Below are 22167 nucleotides of genomic sequence, written 5' to 3' on the forward strand. Positions count from 1 at the left end.
TAAATAAATGATTAAGTATAAGTTTCAGTAAGATATTTGAGTGCTACAGATAAAACTAAAGTTGGTAAAGGGGGTGGGAGTGCAGGAGATGGGTGTTGAAATTTTAAATAGAGTGGTCTTGGTCTTGGAGAGCCTCGCTAATATTAAAAAAAAAAGATTTATGAGACCTATTACTTCAATTGTGGGCAAGGCCGAAGTGTAGTTACTGTGTTAAAAACGCAGTTACTCAGTTATTTTGTTCTCAGATAACCCCTCTAAGTAAGCGGCTGTTATTTACCCACAGCAAACATGGCGGACTAGGCTTCAGCCGGGCACTTTAGCCCGCAATAAAGATGGCCGCAGCACTTCCTGTGTTTGCCCTCAACAAAGATGGCGGCGGCGCTTCCCGGCCCCGGTTTTTGCCTTCAATAAAGATGGTGCTTGTGGTACAGGTCCCCTGACAGTCTGGATTCCGGTTGCAGTTTTGTTTATTTTATTTTTTTTAAAGATACGTGTCCGCAGACGTAAGTAACAGGAAACCAGGAGCCCGTACCCCTCTTTCCTCCGGGGGCCCGCGCCCCGCGCCTGTGGCCGGGGGCCTCCCGGTCCCGCGGCGACCCGAGCCAGGCCAATTAGGGCGGCGATGGGGGTGCCCAGGTCAACCCAAGTCCTCTCTTTCTAGCGGCTCAGGTAGCCCCGAAAAAACCTCTCGTCGCCCCCCGTTTTCGTGACACCACAGGCGTCAGCGGCTGAGACAGGATTAGAAGTCGCTCCGCCGGCGGCGGCAGAAGCGCACGCCCCTCACCTAACGGGTCGCGGAGTTCACTCCTGCGAGTCCTTCTGCTCCCCCCGACCCGCTTCCCCCTCCCCCCTCCCCCCTGCCCCCTCCCCCCTCCCCCCTGCCCCAAGCTCTCTGCAGGGTCCGGCCATGTGCCTTTGAACCCTGCGTAGCCGGGCGTGTAGACATTTTTCTTTTTCAGGAAAAGAAATCCCATTGAATGCCCCCTGCCCGAGTGGTCATGGCCGTGTAGCGATGGCGATTTCGAATTCTTTGAGGGAAGGGATGGCATCTCTGACTCCATATAAGTTTTACAGTAGACTGGATACGAACCCTTACATATTACTCTTGAAGGTGATAGTGGATAAGCCCTTTTCTCCTAGCCCAGTGGTGGGCAAACCCATTCGTCAACAGAGACGGATATCAACAGTGCAACAATTGAAATGTCTTTTGAGAGCCAAGTTTTTTAAACTTAAACTTATTCTAATGCCACTTCTCCAAAATAATCTCGCCCAGGCCGTGGTGTTTTGTGGAAGAGCCACACTCAAGGGGCCAAAGAGCCGCAAGTGGCTCGTGAGTTGCAGTTTGCCCACCACGGCTCTAGGGTAAGAGATCCTTCAATGTATGGGCACCTGCCCGTGTCTGGTCCCTACGCCCATGGCTGATCAGGCTCTGCCAATGCCCATGTGCCGCGCGCACACACACACACACACACACACACACACACACAGGCAGTGTCTGCCGAGGTGGGGCAACGCTGCCGAAGGCAATGCTGAAAACCTCCCCACTGTTTCTTCTCAGTGATGTTACTGAAATGTCGCTCTGTAATTCTCGAATAAAAGTTGCTTTTTAAGCAGGGTCTCTGACCCACTTTTCCCCCAAATCTGTTAATAGATGGAGAAATTGACCCCCTTGTGTGGGAGGCAAGGACAGGACAAATGGTTCATGTTCAGTGTTGCTAATTATTTTCAGAAACACTTGAAATTAATTAATTAACACAGCCTTGTGTTAAACACCGGGGCCTGGCACTCTGCTAGGGTTCAAAGGATGTCCATGTCCTTAAGGAGCTCATATTGCAGGGAGGTAACTTTCCTGTCATCTGAACTTGCGTTTTGTCTCTTCCCAGGGGGAAATGGAGGCCAGAGACAAGCAAGTGCTTCGCTCCCTTCGCCTGGAGCTGGGTGCAGAGGTGCTGGTGGAGGGACTGGTTCTTCAGTATCTTTACCAGGAAGGGGTCTTGACGGAAAGCCATGTTCAAGAAATCAAAGCTCAAACCACAGGCCTCCGGAAAACAATGCTGCTGCTGGACATCCTACCTTCCAGAGGTCCTAAAGCATTTGATGCATTCCTCGATTCCCTTCAGGAGTTTCCCTGGGTCAGGGAGAAGCTGGAGAAGGCGAGAGAAGAAGCCATACCTGAGCTGCATGCAGGTAGGCATCGACAAGATTACTTCAAACCAGCTCCCAAATTGTTGCACTATGGCCTTTGGATTTGAAGTTGAGGTTTCAGGCTAGGAGGGGATCAGCAGTTCGCGAAAGTGGGTAAGGTGTTTGGACTGAAGCCGTGGCATTGCAAGGATGGGATGAAGAGGTGGCATTAGGAAGTTCTGGGCAGGAAGGAAGAATGAACCATAATGGAGAGGGTGAGGAGGGAGCTCAGAGAATATATTTAGAAATGCTTCCAGGGAAAGTTGGCAAGTCACTTGGGAGACCTGTTCTCATCTGAGAGCCATGTCATATCTCGGCCTTTGACAACAGGAGCCATTTGGAAGGTGCAGGTGGGAGAGCAGCGTTAGACCTCCTGAGAGTTGCTTCAGGAGGTGCCAGCCCTGCCTGCTGGAAAGGTCAGATTCCTGAAGGAGGAGGCAGCCTCTAGGAAGGCATGCCCTGCACCTGTTCCCTGGTCTGCCCTACATGGCCAAAGGGGATTGTTTGGAAGGCTGGCTTAATCTGTTTTTAAAGGTTATTGATGTAAAGTCATCCTTTTTAGTTTTGTTCAGGCACCCAGAGTATTTAACTTGTAAGGGTAGTAGTGCAGGGTCTCCTTTTGTTTTTTAAAAGAAGTTGGGAGCTGTGGAAAATAGAAATAGCCCTAGTGCCATTAACCTGGCTTGTAGCAGGAAGAAGATGTGATATGAAATACTTGTTTCTCTTAACAGCTCCCGTGATTTATGCTTTTTACAAAAATTGAGGTGCAGAAAACTGAGCTGCTAAAAAAAAAAAAATTAAAAAGTTGACTTGTAAATTTTTAACTTAGGAAATCAACATTCTCTGGAGTTTTTGATAGCAGTAATAGCCAGAATTTCTCCAAGTCAGTGGTCCCTAGCCTTTGTTATTATTATTTTTAAAATAGCAGTATATCTGGCTAAAAAGCAAACATGAGTAATAAAAGACCACTTTTATTGTTTTTGCCTTATGGGCCTCATATTTTGAATGATTTTTCCAGACCACTAAATGTCAATACGATAAATTTTTCTATTTTTATTAAATGACATATGTTTGAATATCTGATCACCATGAAATAACAGTTAACTGGGGAAGGCCTAGTAAAACTCCAGTGTAAAAAAAATTTTTTTTTATTTCTTTGCATAACCAAATGACAGGCAAATGTATATTTTATGCTCTTTGAAAATAGCTGGCCTTTAAAGACCACAGGAATTCTCAGGTTGGATTGACTTTATCCAAATTAAATACTTCATGTACAAAGCCTAATTAAAGTATCTAAGACATTTCTACCACTGCATTGAAAGCAGAATAAAAACAATGGAGAATTGGGAGAAGTTAAAAAATATTAGGGTATCTAATGTCTTTTCCTAGTATTTGACTTAGAGATTCCTTTTGGCAACACACAGTTGAAAACAGCAAAACAGGCAAACTGAAGGTCTCTTCCAACCAAAATATTTACTTTAATTTTATAATCGTTTGGGGTGATGTAAATAGTACTGCTGTATATTTTTAATAGTCATTGTCATTTCTTCAGATTCATTCAGAGAACAAGAAAAAAATTAAGATTTTTAAAAAAACAAATGGTGAAAATAACAGAGAAGTTGAGGGAAAAACAGTGTGTGTGTGTGTGTGTGTGTGTGTGTGTTTTAATTAAACAGAACGAAACAGCATAGAGTGGGAAAAATCTAGTGTATTTGTGTTGAAGTTTAGAAAAATAATGTTAGTTAGTTAATTATGTGGAAGTGGTCAAATGCGATGATAGGTTGGCTACTGCACAAATTAAATACTCTTGTTGACTCACACCATTACTGAAAAAAGATTCTGAAGAGAGTTTGATTTACATCAAATTAATTCATTTAAACACAAAGCTAACAGCCTCAAAAAGAGGAGGTTGTTAACTAACAACTCCCTTAAAATAATATCATTTCCTCCATCCCTTACATATACATATAAAATTATGGCATAGTGAGTTTTCTCTATGTATTGCCTACAGTGACAATTACATAAACTTACATTCTAAATAGTTACTGTTAATTATTCAACATTTTAAGTAGGATTACAAAATATAAATAAGGCATGAAGAATAATGGTGCAGTGAACATCTTTATCCCCATCACTGTTACAAAAAGATACTACCATTGCCTCTGAGGACTTCTGGCTGCTCCTCCCCAACCCACTTTATCCTCAACCCCTGCTCCCTGAGGGACCTGAGTTTGGAGTCTATAATTTTCTTTTTCACTTTGTAGGTTTCCATTTTATAGCCACTTTAAAAATCTACATACATTATAGAAAACTCACTATGCCATAATTTTATATGTATATGTAAGGGATGGAGGAAATGATATTATTTTAAAGGAGTTGTTAGTTAACAACCTCCTCTTTTTGAGGCTGTTAGCTTTGTGTTTAAATGAATTAATTTGATGGCAGTATTTTAATTCTAAAATTAAATTGGGATTACTTTGAAATCTTTTTTAAGTCTTAGAAAAAAATTAAAATTAAAGAGCCTTCAATTTAATGTCCCTATAAAAATGTGAATGAACCCACAGGCCAATTTCCCAGGACCTCAGTGTTTCTTCAGTGTTGTAATAGAGTAATTTTAATAAGCTTTTAAATAGTCCATTGAAAGTTCTGTAAAGGCATTTTGAATTCTGAAGAACGAGGCTGCAGGAAAATGATGTATATACATCACTATCCTTTTATAATAATTTTGGTTGTAATTATTAATTAATTTGTATAGAAAAGAATGGTTTTCTCTTTGGCCAAGAGGTAGGTCTTTCTCCAACAATGAGCTGATTTTATTTTATTAAAAGTTTTCTTGTTCTGGTCTTCTAAGAGATTCTTGGTTTCCCCTTTGTTAGATGAATTTTTGTATTTCACTTGTAAATTTTGAGCTGCCTCAAAGGCCTTATTTGGTGATTGATCCTACTTAGTTCTTTTTATTTATGTTCTGGAATTAAACCTTTGATTCTCTCAGAATATGCCTAGACAACTGGTCTCCCTAACTCTGTTAATAAAACTCTAAGATGTTAATAGAAAATTGATTTTGTGTTTTTCTCACCCTATAAGGACTCATATTTTAAAAGAGAATTCTGGCAATAAAATGACGTAATCCAGCTTGGCATCGTGGCAGGAACACTTGACAGTGTATCCCTTACTGCCCAGTAGACATTAGATCAGCTGAAAGTCGTCTCGGGCTCCTGTCAGGTCATTTAGGAGATGAGTATAATGCTGAATTTGGGTAAGGCAGCGTGGGCCTGCCTGTCTGCCTTCCTACTACTCATGGGCTCTGTCTGCACTGAAGCCTCTCTCCAGTGCCTGAGCTAATCTGGATCTACAAAGGAGGTTTATGGGCAGCCCCAGTCTCACTTGTTGGTAGGACTTAACCTAAGCCATGGTAGGCGTGACTTCTGGGCCCCAGGACTTCCTGTTCCATTGTGTTGATTCTGGCTGTGGGACTGGGTTTCTGTCATGATTCTCATGTAATAGTCAGCCTGGCAACCCTGCCTTTACCCCAGTCTTCCTTTAGGCTTGGGAGTTATTTTCCTCCTCTCTAAGCTAGATTCCTGCTTCATGTTCTCTTAGCCATTGGCAAGAATATCTTGGAACACAGCTCTGTGCCGCCTGTGTTAGCATCAGATGCCTCATTTCTTTAGCCTGCTGGAGTGGCTGACCTGGGGTGACATTTGCTTCAACCTTGCCTAAGCTTGAGCTGGTCCTTGCCATGGACCCTGCGCCCGAGATCCTTGGCTGCCATCATTGGAACAAGATACAGGGCTGACCTGTTTTTCTTCTACTTATCAGATCCAGGGCTCAGCCTGTCCCTCTGGAGCTGACATTGCCTGATCATGTATAGAGAGCTACACTGGTCACTGTCTCGAGATGCACTCTGGCTCTCACATATATAGTTACTGATCAATAATGGCAAAAATTTTAGGCATTATTATAGGTTTATTAGAGAGATTTCTAGCCTGGAATTTCCAGTCATACCATGTCTTGACCATACTCTGCATAAGTTCAGGGTTGGCATCAGTTTATCTAGCTTGTGGTCTATCCAAGTACTTCTGTGTCTGAGTAGAGTTTACTTCATAGCATTGTGTGTACTAGAGAGGGCATGGTTTGTGAACATTCACAGCAAGACCCCTTCTTGTGGTAAGAGCAGAATCTACAGATCTCTGTGTATCCTCGGCATGATTATCATATCTTCTGAGCAACAGTGAGGTGCCAGGTACTAGGTAAAAAAGACACATGAAGGACCTCCGGATCAACTGAGGGGATTCGTTTGTTCGTTCATCAAATAATGAATATTGATCATGTGCCAGACATTAGGTGCTAGGGATATTATAATAAACAAAGCCCCTACTCTTATGAGCTCACTATACTCTCCAGTCCAATGGGACAGAGACCAAGCAAATGAATACATAATACAGTCGTGTGCCACATAACAACCTTTTGATCAATGGCTGATTGCATTTTCAATGGTGGTCTCATAAGCTTATGAAGGAGCTGAAAAATTCCTATTGCCAGTGATGTCATAATTCATAGAGCAACACATTACTCGGGTTTTGGTGGTGATGCTGGTATCAACCTACTGCTGCCTGTGCTATAAAAGGATAGCACATATCATTATGTACAGTACATAGCACTTGATAATAAATAACTATGTTACTGACATATATTTATTGTACTGTATTTTTTTCTCATTCTTTTAGCATGTAATCTTTCTACTTATTAAAAAAATTGTGCTGTACGATAGTGTGCTGTGTTACGCTGTCAGCAGGTTCATGCACCTCATGTTTACCACATCTCTTGATTGCATCATTTTCTCTTGTACTTGATTAAATCTCATGTTGTTTGTACAATAACACGCTGTACAGGTTTGTAGCCTGGGAGAAATAGGCTGTACTGTATAGCCTACGTGTGTAGTAAGCTATGCCATCTAGGTTTGTGTAAGTGCACTCTATGCTGTTCATGAAATGACAAAATCACCACAACCCATTTCTCGGAATGTGTCCCATCATTAAGCAGCATATGACTGTACATCAGGTGATGATAATCTGTGAAGAAAAACAGTATGTGTGTGGTAAGGAAGGGCTTAGCATATCATTAGGTGTGGTCTGAGAAAGCCTTTCAGATGAGGGGATGTTCATCAGAGACCTAAATTCTGACACAGAGTGGATACGGGAGGAGGAGCAGTTCAGATAGTGGGAGCCCCAGGTGACAGTGTGGCTGGAGTCCGGGCCCATCTGGGATACGTACCTTCTCCTGGAGATGAATCACAGCACATGTCAGCATCAGTGCAGCTGCAGCCATTTGTTGTTGTGTTTCCCAAAATGTAAGATGCGAGAAGTGCCATGGTCTTGGTAGCTTTAAAAATGATTTTTGATAATAAGTGGAATGGGATTGAATCACTTGGTGAGAAATTCATTTTCTTTTTCAATATTGAAAGCCAGATGCAAGCCTCTGCTTGGTACAAGTATTTCTGAAACATCTCGCTTGATACTTGCCAACTTTCTTTTTAATAGAAAAAAAGGTCCTCATGCTTACAGCCTTCTTTGGACAGCTGTGTTTAGCTCACCATTTAATTGTTTTGCTGCTTTTTTTGTCCTCTATTTTTCTTCCATTTGTGGCAAGTAAAACTGTTTTCTATTTATGAAGTTCCTTTAAAAAACACATTGCTTTGCCCTGGCTGTTTTGGCTCAGTTGGTTGAGTATCAGCCCATGTACCCTACAGTCTTGGGTTTGATTCCTGGTTCGGGAACTTACCCAGATTGGGTATTTGCTCCCTGGTCAGGATGTGTACGGGAGGCAACTTATTATATTTCTCTCTCACATCCATGTTTCTCTATCTTTCCCTCTTTCCATGTTTTTCTTTCTCTTCCTCTTCTTTTCTCTCTCAAATCAATAAAACATATTAAAGAAACCCCCATTATTTTTATTTAAGTTAAAATGACTCAACTTAAAGAAAAATATTAAGAAAATAATAATGTTATGAAACTATGGCCTAAAACACAAAGCTGCTTTTCATCTATTTTCTCACTTAAAAAGACTGGAGTTTGGGGCAGGAACCACTGCCTAGATGGCATAGTGGGGGAAGGAAGACCCTAGCTCTAGCTCAGATAGAAGAGACAGCCATATTCAAGGTGTTTTTTTTTACTGTTTTGCTCATTCAGTTTATGTATAGTGGCTGGGAATTGGTTAAATTTATTAGTAGAATTGCCAGAATGACTTAATTTTAGGCTGCCTAAATTGTAAACACGTTAATTTGCTATTATAACAAAGTCAGAAAGATGAAGACATATCCTGGTATTCCAGACTTTTAGACTGGGAGGGACTTATAGTTCATGTGAGTTTTCTGAGAAAACTGTGTTCTAAGGAGATAAAGTCAACACCTAGCGACAATCACATAGCTACTTATTTGATGCCAGCACTGGATTTCAGGCCTCCCGACTCTTGATTTACGACCTTTTCTGCTGTGCAATCTTGGCTCCCCACTGGGTTTGAAATGGAATTGTATATGCTGTAATGTTAATAGTTGAAATTAGCTTTGTAAAAAGCACTATGGGCTTTTCTGTCTTTCTCTTTCCTATCTATTGCCAGCTCAAGCTTAGGCAAGCAGATACAAAGTGAGCTGAAGATGGCTCAAGGATGGATGAGAGACAAATGGCCAGCAGGGAAAGCCAGCGGGGAAGACTAGGACCTGCTTAGTCTCTCTGTCTGTGAGTTGGTCAGATAATATGTTTGTTTTACTTAGTCTCTCTGTCTGTGAGTTGGTCAGATAATATGTTTGTTTTACTTTTAAGAAGAAAAATTTCAAGGGCTTTTAGAAGTATTTTGGAATAAGATTTTACTAAAATATTTTATTTTAATTAATGCTAATTTTAATTATTTAAAAAAAATTTTTGATTGTTCAGTACTGCATTTCATCAAAAGATTCCCCGTCCCGTTTCCCTCCTCCCCCTCCAAGGCTGACATAAGGGAAGAATTTTATTGAGTATTTACAGGGCTGATGAAATAATGCATCTGTTGGCAGCTAATTGCAGCTCTTTCTAGGAATAGCAAACCATGTGACAGTTCTCTCCCCAGCAGGGATGCATCCATCTCACATAAAAAAGTGGATTTATTGTTCTTTTCTCTTAGAAATGATTACTGTGACTTTTTTTTCTCTCCCCTGTGGCTTGTATGGGTTATTTGGCTACATCAGTTACCTTCCTGACCATAAGAGGTTGATTTAGCTTCAACTTTGACTTTTAAAAAAACGACTGATCCCCAGACTTTACCCATGTCAGTTCATGCCAAAATATGTGGAGGTGGGGTATGGGCAGTGGTATTAAAGATACACGCACACTCTCACATGCACATATACACATGCACATGCACAAATGCCCTAATAGGTTATTTTAAAGGAAAGCCAGGCTTGAGCTTCTTGTTTTTCCAACCAGCTGATTAAGTGAAAGGCTTCTTTCTCCTTATTGCTCCCTAAGTGTGGGCCTCTCACAGCTTACACTTACTTGAAAAGCTGTTCTTGGTTTTGCAGGGGAGGAGGTGGAAGGGTGGTAGGAATGGAGATGTAGAAGAATATAGAGTTTTGTCTTAAATCTATAATCACAGATGTTTCCAATTCTCTGAATATCTTGAACACTGTTGCTTAAGAATATTCCAGAATCTTAGACCCCATATAGGTGTCACTCTGACATCAACCTTAAAATGCATTAGAACTCTAGGGGAATACATTCATACAGAGAATGAATTTGATCAGAGGGTTTGAATTAGCTGGTGAATTTGGATTTGGGGAATTATTGTCATCACTTTTTTGCATTGTTTGGAAATTAAAAACCACCCACAATACTCTTTGCTCTGTAGACCAAGTTATGTCCAAATGGAGACAGAAACTGCCAGTGGAGAATGCATTCGTATCTGAGAGCAGATACAAAGTGAGCTGAAGATGGCTCAAGGATGGATGAGAGACAAATGGCCAGCAGGGAAAGCCAGCGGGGAAGACTAGGACCTGCTTAGTCTCTCTGTCTGTGAGTTGGTCAGATAATATGTTTGTAATTAAAAATGAATTTTAATCTTTTCTGTGTTCCACAAAGAACCTCAAATAATATCAGTAAAATACTTACTCTGTGTCAGGCACTGTTCCAGGCCCTTGGCATTTATTAACTTATGTAATTCTGACAGTTACCCTTATTGCATAGATAAAGAAGATGAGGTACAAAGATGTTAAGTCATTTGCTCAAGGTCATACAATGTGGAATCCAGGCACTTAAATGGCAAAGTCTGATAATTCATAGCCTATAAAAACAAATTCTCAAAATTAGTTTTCTTTCCTTACTAATTCTGATTACTTGTGGCTGTGCCAGAGCCCAACATTTAGCAGCTCCATGCCCTCTCCTACTCCAGTCTCTCAAGACGCATAGCATTATGGGCTTTTCTGTCTTTCTCTTTCCTGTCTATTGCCAGAAGACTAATTCCTGGTTGGTACCTCTCTCCCCAATCTTACTTCTCTCTCTCTCTTTCTCTCTCTCTCTCTCTCTCTCTCTCTCTCTCTCTCTCTCTCTGTGTGTGTGTGTGTGTGTGTGTTTGGCTGGAAAGGTCTAATGTGAGGCCATATGGGGTCAAGGAGCAGAGCCCCTGGGTTGCTCCTATCCCATCTTGATACCTTGAGAGTAAAAAGAGACTAAATTTTTTTTGGCTGTTCACAGGAGACAGACATTGTGTCAGCTCTCCTAATACTGTGAGTTGGGTCCCACTTTTACAGATCTTAAATCCTGCTATCAATAGCCAGCAGTTCCAATAACCAGCTTTTCTGGTGGTGCGGCCTCAGAGTTTAATCATACACTTAGCAAGGTGGCTTTCTCTTTTTTTATGGGTGCAGTTCAGACTTGCAGGCTGTTGTTATAGCTAGCTGCAGGAATGTTTGCTTTTGCTTAATTTTAATAGGCAGCTGTGTTTATACTTGTTCTTTAGTTTGAGCAGCATATGATTCTTTGGAGGACTTTTTCCCCCAGAGGAAAAAAAAGAGTACTGTACTTTTCCAAACAGTAAATTTTAATTGAAAAGGAAATATAACCTCTAGAAGTTTGGGGCAGGTTTTAGTCTTAGGCTTTATTTTGTCAATGTTATAAAAGAAATCTTAATTCCTTATAAGAATTGCCAAGTTGACAATTCCTGGAAATGTTCATGTTCATGTTCTATTTATGCTCAGCACCATAGCAGAGAGGCTGGTGACGCTGTTACCAAAATAATATCGCTGAGCTGTAGTAAGTGGCAAACAGGAGGCTTGAGGTTTTATACCTGAATAGAAGGCTTTAATAACATCTCTCAGTTCCACCATCTGTGCGTAAGGTGCTGAATGATAATGGTGGAGTTGTTACAGAGAATTCCAGAGCAAGCAGGTCACATCTGCTGGGACTTGTCCTGTTGTTAGAACTGCAGAAGGCTCGAGCTGGAGGGATCTGAGAGCCCCCAGTTTACAGATGTAAGTCAGTCCATTAGCATATATATGGTCTCTTTGGTTCAAGCATAGACTTCTTTTTCTTTTTTTTCTTTTAGAAATATATTTTTATTGATTTCAGAGGAGGAAGGGAGAGGGAGAGAAAGATGTAAACATCAATGATGAAAGAGAATCTTGATTGGCTGCTTTCTGCATGCCCCCGAATGGGGATGGAGACTATAACCCAGTCTGGAATGGAACCTGGGACCCTTCAGTCCACAGGCCCACACTCTATCCTGAGCCAGACCAGTGAGGGCAAGCATAGACTTCTTGATAACATAAGCAAATATAGGGATTTTTTTTCACTGTGTACTGGATAGACCACAACTTTAAAGAATTCCTAAAGTTCTAGGAGTGAGGAAGAAACAGTTCCAAAAGGAAGAGGTGAAAGCTGATTAAAAGGTGTCAGCTGTACTCTATGTCACTCCCATACTTTTTATATTGAACAGGTTCCACACTTGCAGGCCTGAACAGAAATGACAGCTCTTTAAGGAAGGAGAATGTTCTGCAGCAAAGCCCAGGTTGAAGGCCAGAGGTGGTAGGAAAAGTTACAAGAGAGCAAAGTTTAGAGCAAGATAGGTTTTAAACTTTTTAAAAATGAGGAGATATTGGGGATTGAGGATGTTAAAGTAAAGAGGACATTAGAGAGAGAATTTGGATTGGGTTCTAGCTAAAGTCTTTATATACATAAACTCACTTTATCCTCATATTTGAGGAAAGGTCTTTGAGGTAAGTACTATTATAATTATTTGCATTTAAAAATGAAAGTATTAGCTAAATTGCCCAATGTGGCATAACTCAGGTAGTAGCAGAACTAAGGTATGAACATGGACAGTCTGGTTCCCTAGTCTCTGCTTTTAATCACTAGGCTACCCTATCTATCCCTAATACCAGCTCTTGGTTCTGCTCAGAGTCACTTGGACAAGCTATAGCTTCTTTCTTTTCTGACCCTTTCTTGCCTTGGTTCTCACAGTTAGCCAACATTTCCATTGAGTGTTTTTTTAAAGAGCTTAGCAAATGACAGCTCTTTAGGGAAGGAGAATGTTGAGATATTAAAAAACAACAACAAAAAGAACACCAAAGAAGATAAGAAATGTTTTCTAAGAAATGGGATTAGACAAAATAAAGATTTTGAATGGGATTGATAGGGCAGTTTCTGTTTATTGAATCTTTAAATATGTATCTCTTTCCATTTCTTTTCATTTTAAGTAGGTGTTTGATGGTGCTATGGGCAAATATGCTTTTTCAGGCCTCTCATATTTGTTTGAGCCCTTTTATTCCTTTATGTGCCAGCCAGGATCCATCCAAGAGGCAAAAGCCACATAATAATTTGAACAAGAAAAATTTAACATAATGAATTATTAACTAGCAAAAAGTTAACTGTGGTTAACTACTAAAGGTGTAAATGAGGTCTCTAAGCAATATGGAAAAAGAGATTGCAAGAAGCTGCTTTTTTCTAGAGTTGAAGGAGAGTAAGGATGGAAGCTCTAAGAGCTTGCAAGAGGCCCCTCCCCACCCCAAGACCTCCTTGGAAATGAATTGACTGCCTTGTTAATTCGTAGCCTGCTGGTGGCCAGTAACCTTTCCAGAGGGTATAGGGTGGAGCTGGTCGAGAGCAGCCTAGCTGATTGAGAAACTTGGTAGGGAGTATAGATGGACCTGAGCTGATCCTCAGAAAGCTTCCTCCTGAGTGGCAGAGATTTTCTCTGGAGAATGAGCACCATGGAGTTTTCCAGATGCCCTTTAGAGGGCATAACACATCCCAAACCAGAATGAAAAGCCCCTCCTTCTGCTATGGCCTTGCAGTGCCCCTCTATTGGTGAAACTAACACTGAACCATGTGGCAAAAGAGAAATGTTTATAGAGTCTAGCCCCAATATCTCCAAGTCAGGGAAGAGGGTGAACTTCGAGCTGAGAAGTAATGCTTTGCTAATTAGAGCACCTCATCTGTAAAATGATGATAGTGCATAATTCCCAAAGTAGTCTGGGAACCTCATTCATTCATTCATTTAGCCAACATTTATTTATTTATTTTTTATTTATTTATTTTTTTAAATATATATTTTATTGATTTTGCACAGAGAGGAAGGGAGAGAGATAGAGAGTTAGAAACATCGATGAGAGAGAGTCATCGATTGGCTGCCTCTTGCACACTCCCTACTGGGGATATGCCCGCAACCAAGGTACATGACCTTGACCGGAATCGAACCTGGGACCTTTCAGTCCCCAAGCCGACGCTCTATCCATTGAGCTAAACCGGTCTCCGCTAGCCAACATTTATTGACTATCTACCATTTCTGGCTATTCTGCTAAGGCTCTGAGATTATGGTTGTCATTGTCTATTATTTCTTTGTCTCTGTAACTAGACTGTAATCTCCTCTAAGGTAGAGATGTTTTATCTCTGTACCTACAGAATTTGCTCAGCATATGCTTGATACATGTTAGTCTTCACATGTTTATTAAACTAATGAAGGAATGACTATAAAGATAATATAAAAACAGTCATATCCTCAATGAGTTTAAATTGTACTTGGGAAAAGGTAGAGGTAAATAAACACAACACAACACAACACAGCACAATACAACACAACATGGTTTTGTAGTTATATTTTGTTGCACAACAAGCTACTCCAAAACTTAGTGGCTTTAAATAACAATCATTTATTTTACTCATGAATGTGCAATTTGGGCAGGGCTCAGAAAAGACAGCTCATTTCTGCTCTACTTGGTATCAATTGAGGTGGCTTACCTAACAGGAGCCACAGGATCCACATCTTAGATAGGTCACTCACGTTGGTGGTAAATTGGTGCTGCTTGTTGGTTGCTCTCTACCTGGGCCTTTTTGCTTGTGGCTGGGATTTCCTCAAAGTATGAAGTTTGAGTATCAAGAGGCAAGAAATGGAGGCTGCCAGTTCCTTAAGGTCTGGGCCTAGACAATGGCATCCTGCTAACTTTTACTGTATTCTTTTGGTTAAGCTGCCCCAAGGTTCAGATTCAAAGAGAGATAATAGAGTGCTCACATTTCTTTGGTGTGGGAGGGCATGGGAGTGTGTCAAACCATTTTTGGGCCTTATAGCGTTTATCAGATCAAGTGATTTAAAAAAAATATATATATTTTATCAATAATGGGAAATTTGCTGTAATAATTAGTTTAATAGAAAATGTTTTTTAAAAAGTCACATAGCTTTATTTTTCTGAATGTAAAAGCAACACTTATTTATTGTTTTTAAAAAAGGCTCTAGAAAGATATAAAAAAATGGAAGTCTTTAATAATTGTATTGCCCCCAGATAATCATGATTAAAATAAATGAATAGTGAAATGCAATATTTGGGTTTTTACCATAGGAAATTCTGTTTTTGAAGCTCTTTCTTTTCCAAACACTACTCATTTTCAGAAAGTTATTATTTACTTGATACTAACACTTAAAGATTGAATTTCTTATGTGATGTCAAATAAAGACTAAAATTTAGGCCACATATATATATATATATACACTTATTTTTTTATCCAAGGATAAAACTTCCTGAATCAACTTGAAGTAGTCTTTTCAAATTATTACCAAGGCTAGTTGCTATTTCCAAGGCTAGTTGCTATTTCAATTTGCAGAGGTTGGGGTGGGGAGAAATGGACTTAAATGACCTTCTCCAAATGACTCTTAAGGAACTATGAGGAATATTTTTCAGTCAGCTGTTTTTTTCTTTTTCTTTTCTGTTTATCTTTCTATGAGTTTTCTATGAGTATTCTATTTCAAAGTGCTAGATATTACATAACCCGATTTTTTTCAATGTCTTCTATTGGATATGCTTTTAAATATTACAATTCTGAGTCTTTTCTCTTTATTATTTTTTCCTAAGCAGTTAGACTGTAAATGATTAAGTCTCTACCTGTGCCATTTTAAAATAAATTTATGTCCTTCAAATGGATTATATTTATAAAAAGTATAAGTGTTCTGGATAGCCCTTAGGCATTTCTAATGACTCTTTTCACTTAATCAGAGTGTATTTCGAAGGACTTGTTAAAACCTTTGGTGGAATAATCATATCCCATCCTCCTCACTTCTTATTACCAGGGTAGCTACCATAAACCACTCTAGGAAGTACCCTGTTTCCCTGAAAATAAGACAGTGTCTTATATTAATTTTTGCTCCCAAAGATGCGCTAGGTCTTATTTTCAGGGGATGTCTTATTTTTCCATGAAGAAGAATACGGTACATATCTATTGTTAAACGAAAATAAAGGAAATTTATTACCTGTATTCAGTACGGTAGTATGGTAGTTGTCAACACAAACCAGACAAACTGTGAATTCTACAGTATTAAGAATTCACTCATTTATTCAATGACAATCATGTCATCATCTTCTGGAACATCATCATAACAATCCAATTCCTGAATTTCCTGGTGAATTTCTTGTGACTCCATTTCTTTCAGAATCAGTGGACCAAATCTCTCATGTTTAGCCTAGGGGAGCCTTATTTTCGGGGGGATGCCTTATATTTCACTCAGAAGGAAACCTGTAAGTAGGTCTTATTTTCAGAGGATGTCTTATTTTTGGGGAAACACAGTAGGAAGAGGTGACAGATAGTCACTGGAAAGAGCACAGTACCTGGAATTCCAAAACCTTGCTTCCTGCAAGCATTTATTTAATATTTACTATGTGCCAGTTAAACACAGAAGAACTTAATAAAGTAAACACCATTCAAAGGTGCTCCAAATAAATGAGATGATACCTAAGAAGTGCTTACAACAGCATAAGGCATCTATTCAACATTCACTAAATGTTAGTTGTCCTTATCATTTGATGTGACTGAAGAGTGTGACACAGAGAGGTATGTGAAAGGAACAGTGATAGCTCCACTTGGCCTGTGGGAAGACAGTATGGGTAAGACTTTAAAGAGAATGTGTATATCTTTTGTTGAGTGTTGAAAGGTAAGCAGGATCTCACTAGGAAGGTAAAAGGGGAAGGGCATTCTAGGTGAGGTAACAGAAAGTGCCAAGGCATGGAGGCACTGCAAACATGATGGGCTGGGATGACAGCAGTTAAGGCTGGTGATCCAGCCCAGGACTGCTCATTGTGGGCCATGTAAATTTTGAGAAAGGGATTGACATGAACAGACTTGCATTTAGAAAGCTCACTATAGTGACATATGGATGGGAAGCTGGTGAAAATGAGGCAAGGAACCCAGTTAGGAAGCTGTTGGAGTAATTCAGATGAAACATTGTGATGACAAGGCACTGACATTGAGGATAGAGAAAAGGGGAACAGGACTGAGAAAGATTTTGGAGGAAGAATTTTATTATATGAGTTCTCAATGGGGGATATGGGCCCATAGGGGCCAAAATTGGTTCTGGGGAAGGGGTGTTAAAAAATCTTAGCTATTACAATTGTTTGTGGCCTTCCAAAGGACTACAGAAAATAAAATACATGTTATAGTTTTAAGATTTAGTGGGAGGGATGCAATTAGGGGCAAAAATGTCCAAAAAATCTTTTTTTGGGAGACAATATTGAAAACAAGGGTGAAAAGCATTGGGTTAAAAGTACTCATCACCTGACTGAGCTCTGGGCTGAGGGAGAAGGCGGATTCTAGGCTGATGCTCTGATTTCTGGTTTAGACAGTTATTCAAATCACTGAACAGGATACACAGGGTGAATGGTTAGTGCATAGGTTATGCTATTTATGAATTTAAGCTAATATAATGATTCACATTAATTGAGCACTTATTTGAAGACAGGCCCTTTAAGTGCTTTACATTTATCAATAGTGTGAGATAAATATTATTTTTGTTTCCATTTTTCAGATGAGGAAGCTGAGATCTAGCCTAGAGCCACACAGCATTTGCTCAATGAAAATGCTCTATAAGATAAGAGTGTAAACTAAGGTAGAAGTTCTGCTTCTACCTTTATTTTCTCAGAGGATTATATTGGGTTTGTTTCCTTTCTTTAAATTTTAATTTCTTCATTTATAAAACAAAGCTGCAAGTGTAGTTATTAAGGTTAAATGAGAGGATATGTGAATGAATCTTTTCATACATAATGTGCTGTGTAAATGTACCCCCTAGGGAGTCAATAAATGCCATTTTTTCTCCTCTGCCTCTCCCTTCTGTATTCAGATAGCTCCCAGAGGATTGGAAGGAAAGCATGAAAGTCTCCCCACTATGCCCACCCTTTTTGTTGCAACTATATCTGTGTCTTCTGAATCTTCCCTTCTCTTCAATCTCAGAAGATGACTCTAGCAACTTTTATTTCCTTGGGTTTTCATGAATGCCCTCCCATTAAACACAGTGATTTAATTCTCAAGCTGTGGTCATTTGACATCTGCCTCTTATAGCTGTTTTTGAAAAGGTCATCAGTGACCTTTGGTTATACCCATGGACATTTTTCAGATTGCCACTTTTTCTTGCATCTTGGTGTTTCCTCCTTCCTTGGTCATGTTTTCCTCTTGTTTCTCTATCTACTATTTCTCTCATCTGCTAGCCTTTTAAATACTTTTATTCTCCCAAGTTGTGTTAAATCCTTCTTATCCTCTCACTGGCACCATTCTCCTTGGGCAAAGCCCATCTACATCCATGGCTTGGTGACCACTTCATTGCTAACTGCCTCTAAATCTCTATCTTCAGCCCAACTAGATACCTTCACTCTGGTCTTATGTACCTTAACTCAATATGGCCAAAATAAAACACCTCATCTTTCAGATCCAATCTCCTCTTTCTGAATTTATTTTCCCCAGTTCAAGTAATATATTCCCCTACTCAAATAGTCATAAGAAACATTTTCCCCCTAACGTCAGGTTTTTGTTGTTTGTTTTGTTTTAGTTTTAAATAATGTAGCCCAAATATTGCCTTTTACTTGAAGTTTTGCATGACCCCCTCATGGCTGGCTGAAAAACTGTGTTTCCAAAGCAGCAAGAGCATATATCTATTTATGCCACATCCATACGATGGTAGGATTTTATTCTTCAGTAGACTATGAGTTTGTTTAGAGCAATAACTTAATTTTTTATCTTTATATACTTAGAACATAGCACTTTGCGAGATACTTAGTGGGGCCAATAAATATTGGTTGAATGAATAAGTGGTGACCTTATTTGCTCTCCTCATCTTTCTCTTAATCTCCAAGCACCTTAACTATTTATATTAATCTGTTAGGTCACTATAATAAAATACAATAAGACAAATAAGACTATGTGGCTTAAACCACAGCAATTTATTTTCTCACAGTTATGGAGGTTGGAAATTCAAGATCAAAGTGTCATTATGTTAGGTTTTGTCTGGGGCCTCTTTGGCTTGCAGATAGCCTCCCTCCTGCTGTTTTTTCACCTGGTCATCCCTCTGCATGTGAGTATCCCTGGTGTCTCTTCATGTGTCCTACTCTCCTTTTATGAGACACCAATCAGATTGGGTTAGGGCTGCCCTCATGGCCTCGTTTTAACTTAATTACTGCTTTTGAAGACCCCATCTTCAAATACATTCACATTCCAAGGTGGGTTAGGGCTTCAATATAGGAATTTTGGGGAGACACAATTCAGCCCATAACACTATTATCACTAATTTTTTTAAAAAAAATATCTTATTTTTTCAGTTTTTCCTGGATAGCCAGCAGTTAATAACTCCTTAGTTCTTAACTTTCCATGAAAGGGATTTTTTTTGGCATTTCTTACTGGTTGCTATTTAGTGTTTGCTGAATTCCAGCCATTAGTCATTCATACTTAAAAATTTGTTCTGGTCTCTGTTTAAGGCAATTTCTAACTTGTCTGTCTGGTTATTAATTCATTTTGTCAGCGTTATTAGTAACTGTTATAATAATGAAATCTCACATGGGCAGATGTTTCTTGCCTTTCTTATTGCTGAATATTCTAGTTGTGGAAGTATAGGTTAATTATAGGAGTGAGTACAGCAATCTGAACCCTAGAAACCCAGCACTGCCTGGGGCCAAATCATTTTAAAAAGGAGATTAAATTCTAAGACTAAAGATGGGCCCCTTTGAGCTGATATTCCCAGGAACACTGCACAAAACAAAATCACCTTCTCCAAAATGCACATACCCCAATAGACTTCTAAGTCCAGAACTATACTTTGCTAAGAGAATAATTTTGTGCACATAGTAGCCTTGATTCCCCCAAGAATCTGCATTTTTGTCTTATTTTACATCCAGTCCCCTGAGCTATTACCCCATTTACTTCCCATAAATGCTAGAGACTTGGCCCCTGCTTATTTTTTTTACTGCTCCTCCACCCCCAACTTTCACCACTTGTTGCTTGGGTTTCTCCTTTCTCAGGCTCTACTTTACTTAATATCTCATGGACATTCCTTCTTCCTTTTTTATTTACTTTTTCTTTCTTCTATAATAGTCTTCAATTTTCAGAAACAAATGGAATGATTTCAAAGTTATTTTGACTATTTTCTTGCCACCTTGCCATCTTGCTTTTCGTATAGAGCAGAAGTCAATTCCTTATGTATGGAATCCTGTTTTTATAGGGCCTGTGAGTTAAAAATGTTTTATTTTTCATTTTTAAAGGGTTAAAGCAAAAACAAAATGAAAGAATAATATTTCATAATGTGAAACTTATATGAAATTCATATTTCAATGTCTGTAAATAAAGTTTTATTGGAATATAGTCCTGCTCATTTGTTTACATGTTGTCTATGGCTGCTTTCACACTGTACCAGCAGAGTTGAGACCTTGGGTCCGACAGAGCCTAAAAAATATTTACTGTGTCGCCTTTTACAGTGAAAGTCTGGCTACTCAAGAGCGAGAAAGGCTGGAAAATAGCTTAGCCTGACAGGAATCAGCTTTGTTTACTTTTCTTTTCTTGGTGCTTAACAGAGTGCTAGATTAAACCTAATGCTTAGTTCTAAAATTGCTTTGAGAGAGTCAAAACTGGAGGAGCCTTTCTTCAGGGCATACTTTTCCTGTGAAAGAATGTTATTATCTTTGCCATTTCTATTGAATTTAATTTTGCCAGAAGAGGTTTATCATACCAAGGCCATTGAACCTTTTCTTTCATTTCTAATATTGTGCATAATAGAGAAAGATTAGGTAAACCAAACAGATGAAATTCCTTTGTACTCCGCATACTCACAGGAGGATTTAATTACAGTTTCCTCATGGTTTAGTCTCAAGATTTTTAAGTATTGGGGCAATAGGATAATGTTAGCATTTGAGTACTAACCACAAAAAGAGTTAAGCAAGGTTTGTAGTCATGAGCATTTGCTTTTTGTGCCCATTCATTAGATATTTTGTATATTTTTATGCCTCCCTCTCCCCAACCTCTCCCAGGCCCAGCCAATCATGTCTTTGTTTTTACCTTCTTTGAAGGAAATAATTTATCATTGAAACTCAAACCTGACAGGTAATGCCAAGCATGGGTAAGAATTTCTTCCCATTCCCCAAGATAGCCATTGTGTGCTTTCTCCTTGTTTTTAGAAGTGCGGCTATATTGGGTTTCTTAATCCCCTTAGGCGTTTGTTAATAATACCTTTTTGAGTGTCCATCAAGTGCTGTGGCCTCTAAAAGGCACCAAAAGGATTACATCAGAAATAGAAGGTAAAGCCCTTGTCTTTCAAGGAGTTTTTAGGCTATATGGCAGAAGAGAGTGTCATGCAAGTGAATTTCTGAACATTCAACAACAGGCTATAAGAATTATCAATGAATGGAGTTCCACCAGAGCAAGCAGCATGAGAATTGATAATGTGAAGGTGGGTAAAGTTGAGAATGCTCCTAGGGTGACTTGAGTTTTTGAGGAAGGCAGTCACTGATTACTAGGAAAGAGGCTAGTCCAGACAGAGCAGATGCTGAGTACTTCCTCCTAGATATCATCCCAGGATGCCTTGTGAGAATGTTAAACCTATTATGGAAAATGGAATGAGGTTGTTGTTTTTTTTCCTGCTAAATTCAGGCCTCTTCTTATCTTCCGTACTCTCATCAATGTCATTTTGTTTCCTGAATTATGCACCTGTCTTTTACAAATTCAGTTCTTGTTGTGAGGCGAAGGATAACAAATAGGTTGTTTGGATCAAATGAATTCTTGTGTTTAAAAAAGAGAGAGAGATAGGTAAGAGAGAGGAAATGAGTTGATAGATGATCTTGATGTCTAGGCATTGGATTTGGCTTGATAGGTAGGGGAAGGAGCCTGGGGTATGAGGAAACTGGCCTAGGAAGAAAGAAAAATACCACTCTAACTCTCATCTTCCAGGGCTGATTTCATTAACTGCCCCATGTCTTCCAGATTTCTCCAGATTTTTGTTGAGATAAAGACGTTCATTCCACTTCTTAACTAAGAAAAGCCACCCTGAATTGGCTTCAGGTTGGTGCTGCTGGTAGGCCTGATAGTGATAGGCATTGGGGAAAACTGAGAATCTTACAATATATCGTAGGTCAGGGGTGTCAAACTCAATCAGAGAAGGGGCCAAAATCTAAAATCCAGCCTAAATCGCGGGCCGAATGGTTTACTGAACAGTCATAAACTGACAATG

General features: G+C 39.5%; 1 protein-coding gene across 3 annotated transcripts in view; it reads left to right on the forward strand.

Moving 5' to 3' along the window:
- Positions 1–345: 345 nt before the first annotated feature.
- The window catches only part of CRADD (CASP2 and RIPK1 domain containing adaptor with death domain), a 174421-nt gene continuing 152599 nt past the window's right edge, over positions 346–22167 (forward strand). Inside the window, exons 1-2 of one of the 3 annotated variants that reach the window (XM_036456882.2) lie at positions 346–503; positions 1884–2187. In XM_036456882.2, the coding sequence (XP_036312775.1) occupies positions 1890–2187 (298 nt within the window). In that variant the 5' untranslated portion in view covers positions 346–503; positions 1884–1889. Of the gene's footprint in view, positions 504–1078; positions 1112–1883; positions 2188–22167 lie in introns of those variants that run through there. The other 2 variants (XM_045588339.1, XM_045588338.1) reach the window with 2 other exon arrangements.

Source organism: Pipistrellus kuhlii, unplaced genomic scaffold, assembly GCF_014108245.1.
Source record: "Pipistrellus kuhlii isolate mPipKuh1 unplaced genomic scaffold, mPipKuh1.p scaffold_m20_p_3, whole genome shotgun sequence".
Taxonomy (NCBI): domain Eukaryota; kingdom Metazoa; phylum Chordata; class Mammalia; order Chiroptera; family Vespertilionidae; genus Pipistrellus; species Pipistrellus kuhlii.